This window comes from Adiantum capillus-veneris, chromosome 11, assembly GCF_014529385.1.
Source record: "Adiantum capillus-veneris isolate H3 chromosome 11, ASM1452938v2, whole genome shotgun sequence".
NCBI lineage: Eukaryota > Viridiplantae > Streptophyta > Polypodiopsida > Polypodiales > Pteridaceae > Adiantum > Adiantum capillus-veneris.
In genome coordinates, this window is record NC_140941.1 from 25,885,713 (window position 1) to 25,895,784 (window position 10,072).

Genomic DNA, 10,072 nt, shown 5'->3' on the forward strand with positions numbered 1-10,072 from the left:
ATGTCACTACCTAAAAGCCAAAAGCTCATTGCCTATGAAGTAAAGGACTTGAAGCACAGAGATAGATTGCTTATGGAAGGACAATGTGGGAATGTTCCTTTATGGTTAGAGGAACAAGATATAGTGAGAGTTTCTATGAATAGTGGACTTGAAAAAGTCTTTCAACATGCTGTGGTAAGGGAATCAAATCCTGAGGAAAAATTGGCAAGACTTGCCATCTTGAAGCCTGATGTACATCCAAGAAATACGTGGACTATTCACACGGAAGAAGATCATTGGAGAAGTTGGGATAGCTGTCATATTCTAATAAAAAATTGGACTGTGATAAGACAAAAAAAAGTTACAAAACCTGGTGTGCTTGAACAATGGATACCTATCATGTGGCGATCTCCATGATGTATAAGCATTTGTATCTACTATTTTATTCAGGACTCTCTATAAAGTTGATTCTACACAAAAACTTTCTCTCTTTTGTGATGTGTAAGAATTTTGATTGAAAACTCTTTAAAATTGATTTTATGTTGTTTTGTTTCAGTTATTTGATTTAAATTTATAAATATTTTATCGTAAATATGATTTTGTTTTTTTGTCAGGGCAAGTATGAGTTGCCCACAATCATTGTTACAGCAGCTACTAGGAGGATCTAGTGAAGAGGCTATTAAAACTCTCAATGTGTGGAGAGAAAATTATTCTGGAAATAAGAGGGTAACTTCGGATCCCTCTACCATCGCTGCAATCAGTGATCTACCTAGATATGATCCTGTTGTGTATGATCAGATTTTTAGGCCACCACCACCAAAATTGAGAGAGAAAAATAAGTTGTATGGTCGAGATTTTCTCTTAAAACAGCATCCTGAGCAATATAGAGTATTATATGTCAATTATGGAGAGGTGAGAAAGTGGTTTGCTAAAGGAGAAGCCATTGGCGATCTTCGTAACAACAATGAGCGAAAGAATGTAGTTTTGAGGATCATTAAAGAGAATATAGCAACGCTCAAGGCCATCACAATAGATGGTGTGGCTTATCCATGGAAGGAGGAAGATTTATACACATGGTGTATCAAGTCATTAGCGGCAAAACGTAAGTGGAGCAAAAAGAAGACAAGCCAAGAGACACTTTGCTCAACCAACTCCATGGTACAGTAATTTATGTTGAGCCTATATTTGTTTTGACATCTTTGCAAGTTTGTTTAATAATATTTAGAATTATAGGTCTTATGTATGGATGATTATAATATAACGATTGAGCACAAGGATGAGAAAGATGATCAAGAAGGAGAGCTTCATGCAACAGTGAGTACATATTCTTTTATGACAGGGGTTTTATTTGATTTGTTATATGTTATTCACATTAAACTTCTTTCAGATTGAGAGTTCTCATGTTGATGAGCAAGTGACGAAGTTTGTTGTCGATGATAAAGCTGATGATATATTATCAAATCGTGTAGGTTCTTTTGTGCTATGACATTTAAATTATTTATGCTCGCTATGAGGTAGTAATAAGTTTACTTTATTTATGTTTCTTTTTTGTGAATGTAGAAAGATGAGGATGTGTATATTCCTCATATGTCATGGATGGAAGAGGATGATCCAAAAAGTGCTTATGAGGTTTGTTAATCAATCTCTCTCTCTCTCTCTCTCTCTCTCTCTCTTTGTGAAGATCATACGTTTTCTTTACAATTGTATAGGAGTATCAACATTTTATAAGAGATGAAAGCTCAAAAGTCTCATTACAAGGAAAAGAGACACATATAGATCATGAGGGGGGTGGCAATGGTGATAATGTGACGAAAAAGGTTTGATTGTAAAAACCTTATCTGTTGATGAGATTCATGCTATATTTTAGTTATGTAGTGTCTTTATTGATTTTTATTCGTGAGAAAATGAAGGATAAAAGTTTAAGCAAGTCTTGTGCTGCGGATGATATGGATGCGAGCTCTAGGAAAAGCAATCGAAAGAGAAAGGTATACTTAATTTTCTCATTATCTTACTTAGAGTTAGTGTGATGCTCTTCTTAGCATTTTAAGTTATTGAGTCATTTTTATTTTAAAAGGTTACAAGTAAGCTAAAAGATTTGTTAGAAGAAAAAGACAAAGCTTCCAAGGCGGCAAAACATAAGAAAAAGGTAATTACTTAGGATTTCATTTAAGAATAGTCTTTGATTGCTTATAAATAACTTTATTACTTCAATGGTATAGGAGTCCTTAAGAGAAGATGGTGGAGAGAAGTCTCTTATGGAAACCAAGGTGTGTTTTAGATCATATGAAGTCTTGCTTGCATTAGCTTTTTAAACATGAGAAAGATATAGCATTTTAGAATCTTACACTTGCATCATTTTTTTTTGTAGGCAAGAACATTGTCTACTAGAGACAAAGAAGTCATTCTAATGAAGTGGCTTCATACTCAAAAAGTGGAAGAGATCTACCAATTGATCAAGCCCACTTACTGTGCTTTGAAGAAGACACATTCATTCTTTGGTAGGAAAGTGAATGACACTACTTCCTCAACAATGTGTGAGGACTTAGTGGCATGGCTCTTAGTTGAAGGAGTAGTGCATATCGATTTTGCAAAGCTTGGTGTTTTAACTTTAAAAGACGTTCATTTGTGTAATGATGATTAAGTAATGTATCTAAATGGACATTCTCAATGGTTGTTGATTTCCAATGTGTATTAGCTTGAGGTCAAATGACTAATATGCTTTATGTTTAGATGAGCACTCTCAATTAACTTCATATATGAAATTGACAAGTGATCTTGAATTCTCTTGATTCATCTAGCAATTATTTACTAATTGACTTACTAGTTGGATATTGTAGTTGCTACATGGATTACTACTTCTTGCTTTGAAGTTACTAGATGAATTACTATTTCATATATTTGAGTTGCTAGATATATTGCTAGTTTCATAACACATCTCAAACTAGTAAGTGAGATTGCTCTCTTGATTCATCTAGCAATTATCTTACCATATAGCTACTCAACTTACTATATGGTAAGAAAATTACTACTTGAAGTATCTAGGAGTATTCTCACGCTTACTAGTTTGCACTTTTGCTAGATGTGTGTATTGAAACTAGTAATATATCTAGAAATTATATATTTTTTGCCATATGGTAAGTCGTCCAAAGCTCCTTGTGGGAAGAGATTTGAAGAGGAGTCGCAAGAGGTGGACTTGAGAGGAAAACACTATGAGTTGCTGCCCTTTGGGTCCGGAAGGAGAATTTGCCTAGGCCTTCCGTTAGCTCTATCCATTGTGGAGGTCACCCTCGCAAATCTAGTTTATCGCTTTGACTGGCAGCCCCCTCCTCTGTCAACATGCTTGAGAAGGGTGGCATCACCAACAATAAAGCCACCCCCACTTTAGCTATCCCTAAGCCTCGCAATTTAATGTAATGTACTATTGTAAAATGCAATGTAGTTTGTCATCGCTAAAAATTTTGCAGACTATGTTCTATGTTACAACTTTAAGAAGCTCACGAGGACGTTCATATGGCTCGAAGATCCACAACCATATGTTCCTCTTGCATGTGTATGTACAAACGCATCGTCTTTTCTCTTTGACCTTGCTCAATGTATGACGTAGAGTCACGCCATGAAACAAAGTCAGGATGTGAAAATGCGTTGAATATGTCATCTATCTCTGAATATGTCATCTGTCTCTAATATAGCCCCACACTTGGCATAACTTCTCAAAAGGACTGTGCAGCAACCATCAAAGTCCAGGGTCGAGGGGCCTGCACTCTACACCGTCCATCTACTGCACTTTAGAAAGCGGAATCTTGCTGGTCGAGCTTTGGATGCATGACAAGTCAGCAACTGTAATCTGCAACATGTGTAGCCAATCAGTGGTATCCAAGTCAGCGCATGAAACACAGAACGACGAGTAGATCAGATTGCAGCACATGGATGCAACACCTGAGCAGGACACTGTATCATCTATAGCACATCAGCGTGAACAGTGGTCGATGCAATATGTCCCAACTGTGCGTCCCAACTGTATTGTGTGGTCGCCTGCAACGCTTGACGTGTTAGATCTCCATTGGCCCCCACTCCCCTAGACTTTGACGATAGGGAATGGTCGTGCACATACCATTCCCATAATCAGCGCTCTTGGCCTTCGCCGGTCACCCTGATTAGTGGGAATGGTCAGTACACGATAATTCCCTACACCGTCAAGGTCCAGGGGTTGGGGGCAGGTGATCCCAGCCATCAGAAACCATCTCAGTACTTGGAAAAATAAGATTACAGTGTCACAGAAACAGCCTGTGACCTACCAATCAAAGCGCCAAAGGTCAGCACTTGGAATGTTAGAATTCTATTGTGACTCTAGAATTGAGACAGCTCAACACTCGAAAAACACATAACCTTCTGACACATCAGCACAAGGAATAAAGTCAGCAAGACAGCTCTGCAGGAGGCTCATGTCAAAATATCCACTGCTATTTCCATCTCACTACAAGCATAGATACGATCAAACACTTGCCAATTGAAGATCTACATCAGCTGATAAACCACACACAATCACTGTAATAACAACAACAAGCCTTAAAAGAAACTCCAATTTCAAGACAAGTAAATTGCTAATACATTTCACAAAAAAAATCTTAGTAACTGATATTAAAACTATTGTAAACTGGGTCCATGAGGAATACCATGTCAACTACATCCAAAACAATACATCGTCCAGCAACTCCCCTATGCACACTACTTGTTGCCGGAGTTGAAAGACAAGTTTTCCTTTTCCACGCACACGTTGACGACACAGTTTGACATATTACATACATGAAACACAAAAGTTTGACATACATCAGATTCACCACCTAGTTCGTTTGCTGTTATAACACCCATCATCTTGCAACCACCAGAAACAAGCTTATCACTGCCAGTACCTGTAGAAACAAACACAAACACAACAATATATCATGGCATCTCAGAATAATCTATTGCAAGACTACAATAAACAATGAGCAACCTTCAATATTTTTTGTAGAAATTCCAAAACTTTTCTTCCAAAACCTTTGGATAAGCCTTCAGCTTGCTAGATCCATCATAAGGTTGAGAAAGAATGTCTTGGGCTGCTGCCATTCTGACCTCACTAGAGAAGTAATACTTGTTGTATGACATTACTCTTATGGCCCGTGACTAACATACCAACTTTAGGAGGCACTTGCCAAAGAATCATTCGAGTCACACATGTGTTATGTAGACTTTTGTTGTTGAAGTTCCCATTAAGACCATACCTTTCAGTAATAGACTTGAAAAAACCACTTAACACCTTCATTGATACCGGATTCTTGTTGTAACAGACCTGCATACAACACCATCACCACAACTGACTGAAGGCTTTACACGTCATCAACATAAACAATATCCTCTCGCAAATACACAACAAATTTCAGCACCCAGCTATTTTTCTCAACATACCTGCGTGCGAGGACTACATATAGGCTGCAACCAACAAACGCCCCCTTCAACCAAACTTGGCATCATCATCATCATCATCGTCATATGCCCCCTTGAGCTAAGTTCCTCAGTCTCATGACACAATGCATTTTTGGTATACTCACTGTTGGGGGATATGTGTTTGAAACGTGAGCCGGGCAAGCGTCGAGCCTCTAGCTGTGAGAGGTGTGAAAGAGAGAAAACAAGAACAACAGATGCAACTAACTCTGGCGATCACCGCAATCATCAATTAATCGAACAATACTTTGAGTACAGCTTAATCCTTAGCGAAGGCGGATTGTTAACAGCACCGTCCCTTGGATTATCTGCTAACTAGGAGTTTAAGCTCCCGTTTTATAGGATTAACCGGATTGTTAACGGCACCGGGCCTTAACAAGATAATTAATCAAACTTCAAGTTGATGACGATGATAGAGATTGCCTTCTGTCGCTTTATCTGCCTCATTTACCTAATCTGTTCAGTGCCTCAATCTTTATGCTTCAATTATTGCCAAATTCTCTGCAAACTATCTCTATGTAACATTCTCTGATTGCCTCTGTCGTCCTTTTTATGCTCAATTAAGAGAAATATTGAGAGAGATCTGTCAAAATCTCCCTGTCTTTCTCGTTCTTTACCTTCTTTACAGATCCTCAGTTTTACTTCTTCACTTTCCCTTAAGGGATCTGCCAAACTCTCGCCGATAGCTTAGGGGTTTATAGTCGTCCAAGCTCTCCCTTGCTTAGCTTCGAGAACAAGATCGAAAGAGAGTTTGAGAGAGATTTGCCTTGGTCGAGCCTTGCTTCTTTCATGCCCTCAAAATTGAGAGAGAGATTTTCCTTATAGCTTCCTACTCCATCACCTCCTTCCCCTCCTGTCCTTGCTTTTCCTCTTCGTTATGCCCACTCGTTGATTCCCTTCACTTCCCTCTTCTCCCTTCCTCCTTTGTTAGTCGAGGATGAGAGAGAGAGAGAGAGAGAGTCTCTCCTTTGATTGTTTCTTTGCCTTGCCGAGAACTAGCTCGAGAGAGAGAGCACAAGCCTTCCTTGCTGTGTCCTCCCCAACACGAACGAGAGAGAGAGAGCGGGAGAGAGAGAGAGAGAGAGCATTGCCTTTGCTTCTAGCAGAGATCCCTTCCTCCCCCAGGGCTTCAGCTCCGCCTCCCCCTCCTCCGTTTTCTTTTCTTCGTAACCCCTATTCTTTTTTTTTTTGGGTTCAATACTCTTCTTATTAATAGCCCCTCCCTAAGCAACGACGGCTCTGTTGTTGCTTGGGCGTGGGTAACAATCCTTGATGATGTGGCACTGTCACAATCCGGCCTTCACAAAAACTGACACCAGTGGTGCTGAAACTTCGCGCAAGGCGGTCCTAGGCAAATCTCGTTTCTGCGGCGCCGTCATCTGCCGCTTGTAGAGCCTGACGCGACACTCTTTCTCTTGCGCAGTCCCTCTTCGCCGCCCCTTCCCAGCATCTCCTTCTTTTTCTTGTTGCCTTCACACCCTATTTTATTTAGGGTGGCCATTCAATGGGTTAATTTTATGGGGCAGCCATTTCTATTGGGCCCTTGGGCGGACATTTGAAGGGCATCACATTTGGCATGCATATCGGCCAAGGCAATGCCTTGCATGACTTCACTTTCCAATATCCCCTGACTAGTAATATCACCTGCGTATTCTCCTGCCACCTTGTTTTTCGAATGCCACCACAACCTTCGGGATGCAAGTATAAGTGATTGCATTTGGTGAAAGACCTTCCCTCGCATTTGGTTAAAATAGTCAGCATTTCTAAGTGGCATCCCTTTTGGCATAATCCGCAATTCCAAAACCTGGGCGAAAGACAGAAACTCCCAGCTGAGACACCAACCGAGCCGACCGGACTGGTACATAACCGGCCCCCGATGAATCTTTCACGGCCAATATCTTGGCGATCAGACCTGCAATCACTGATCTGAAAAGACCGAAGCACTCCACAAAGTGAGCACTTCAAGCCCATGCATTCATTTCATTTCTGTCCCCTCAGCTGCAGTTGCCTAATCCGGTACAGATTTGCAATCGACTTAAACTTGAAACTGCCAAAACTTTTGAACCGTAGCTCCAATCGACGAGCCATAAAGACAGGCCCATAGAGTACTTCAAGCACTGCAATTCTAAATCATAAACTACCATCTGTGATCACTTAAAGCATACAAATTTTTGGCATCATTGAGGCATCTGTTGGCCCTTTTAAGCCGCATCTGGCATACATTAATCATTAAAATTGGCCTGTTAACAAGCCCTGATCGCTGCTTAGTTAATGTGTAGGCTTCAAAGAAGCTTAGCTTGGATTTCTCTGCTCTTTTTTTCATCATGGAAGCGGAGCTGCACGACTTCCACCCCCTCTGAACCTACATAGCCTCCGGTCTGTGCCAACTGCACGTCAATCTGCATTTGCTATAGGTATCTTAAGCTCTGTGCCATCATCAGACCCACATAACTGGTAAACAGATGAAAAATAAAATAAGGCTTATACCCTATCATCAAATGTTCTAGCTTAATCATTAGGTAGCTGTCTATAAAAAATATATGAACCGTATCTGCCGTATCTTCAAAGCATTCAATTATGAGAAACCTATTTAGTGAACCCCGACAGACTCAAGTGCTCCAGTTAATGATGCACACGGCTTGACTTAAGCTCTCTTCAGGGAACCCTGCCAAGCTCAAGTATGCCTTACTCTGTCGGCACATGAAATGGTTGTCCAGTCCTTTACCTCAAGTTCTAATAGCATAACCAACTCAAATGATGTGAAAATACTTCATCAATTGTCCAAAGAAGTCAATTGAAATCCAGCCATGTAATCTTATTGAATGCATAACCAAAAACTCTTTTGACTTAGCATAAATCTAGAAAACAAAACGTGTACCAACAACTTGCTACAACAGACAATTGGTACTCTTCAAATCTACAACTTTGCACTTTAGTAGCTCCCAGGATCAAACGGGAAACCAATCATTTGCCCCTTTGTGAACATTCCTTTAAAAAAATTGCAGCATCCTCCAAGATCATAGGGAAAATACAATAATTCCCAATCATTATAGCATAAACATAAATCTACCCACAAATCTTCATGCAAACTCCTGGATCATATGGCATATAAGTCAATTGCCTAGGATCATGCATATATCTGTCACCTCCTGGGTCAAAAAGTAGCGCAAAATGCCCTACATCATAGGGTAACATCAGATCACATATAGCATCAGGGAGCACTAGATACTACCATATCCTTTGTGCAACTGGCTCATCCAATTGTCGATCATCAATCACAGGTAAAAGCATTGGCAGTGCACCTTCACTCTCACTAGTATTGGAATCCCAATCATGCATATGTGAATACATCAAGTCTCTGGAAAAACTCTCTTCATTAGGCTCGCAAGATGCATCTGAAAACAATCCTCTATCTTGTAGAGGCTCAAAATCAAGTAAAGCATCATCCAACGATTGCATAAGATCATCATCAACTACATCTGAACAAACTTGCTCATGCATGAATTTAAATTGATTGGTATCCTCAGCATATGTATTTGAGAACCCTTCCAAAGCTTCGTCCAATAAGCACATAAAGTCTAGGTCCACCACTTGAGAAGGTTCCTCCATCTTGCACATCTCAGGATGCTATAAACTAAGATTTCCACATGTGACATGCATACTAAATACATCTGCTGTAAAGTGCTCTTCAAGTCTTTCACCCTCATCCAAATATCTTTGCACTTCTGTAGCACAAAGTTCAGCATGCACATTGAAAATTTTATCTATTGCCCTCTCTGTATCATCGGCACAATGAAACCAATCATATTCAACATCAAGAGATTGCACTTCACTATGCACCCCCTCTAAATCAGCATCATCAAGTTCATGATCATTCTGCCATAGTGTGAGCCCCTTGTCACAAATTCATGATAGAGATGAAGTTTGCTCCCCCTCTAAATCACCAGAAGATTCAGGATCAGGCTGCCAGATCGGTAGCTCTAGGTCACAGAAACTTGTCAATGAAGGAGTCTACACCCCCTTTGGATCATCATCATCACATCCAAGTTCAGTTTCCCACTTTGGTAGCTCGGCTTCACAACAACTTGTCAATGAAGGATTCTTCACCCCCTCTGAATCAACATTTTGCAAATTTTCAAGCACATACTCTTGCTTAGCCAAGTCCTCAAAATCTGGTACATCCAAATTCGGTAAATCTGGTATATCAAAATCCATGGTCCTACTGCTCTCAACAGCAGCCCTGCTTTAACCTATAACATCTGTATCATTAATCAACTCTTTGGCAAAATCTGTACCAATACCATCAATCAACTCTATGGTGAATATGTACCAGTATCATCAATCACCTCTATGGTAGAATTTGTACCAGAAAAATTTTGCTCTGATTCTGAGTCGGTAGCAAAAGTATCAGTTGTAACCAAATCTTCCTGCATGTCTACTTGAATATGGCTGCACTCATTCACTTGCACAATTTCTTCTTGAGCTTTAGCCAATTCATTGTTTTGATCCGGTGATTTCTTTTTCTCCTGTACTGCATTTATAAGTTCTTTAAAAAATTCATCCTGTGTATCTTGAAGCTGTAAAGCCTCACCCTCAAAGACTTCTACTTCAT

At 40.0% G+C, this 10,072-nt stretch overlaps 1 protein-coding gene across 1 annotated transcript; it reads left to right on the top strand.

Annotated features, from left to right (window-relative positions):
- LOC147447020 (uncharacterized) lies at positions 1-2,620 on the top strand. The gene is made up of 10 exons (XM_086523561.1): positions 1-248; positions 594-1,137; positions 1,213-1,293; positions 1,367-1,444; positions 1,540-1,608; positions 1,689-1,796; positions 1,890-1,964; positions 2,054-2,125; positions 2,199-2,246; positions 2,348-2,620. The coding sequence occupies exons 1-10, from the start codon at positions 1-3 to the stop codon at positions 2,618-2,620; spliced, it is 1,596 nt and encodes a 531-aa protein (XP_086379687.1).
- The last annotated feature ends 7,452 nt before the right edge of the window (positions 2,621-10,072 follow it).

Excerpts from the sequence above, each read along its gene's own strand:
- LOC147447020 (XM_086523561.1), top strand. The coding sequence starts at position 1 with ATGTCACTACCTAAAAGCCAAAAGCTCATTGCCTATGAAGTAAAGGAC. Across the intron at positions 1,965-2,053 it reads AAAGCAATCGAAAGAGAAAG|GTTACAAGTAAGCTAAAAGA; the intron begins GTATACTTAATT and ends TTATTTTAAAAG. Across the intron at positions 2,126-2,198 it reads CGGCAAAACATAAGAAAAAG|GAGTCCTTAAGAGAAGATGG; the intron begins GTAATTACTTAG and ends TCAATGGTATAG.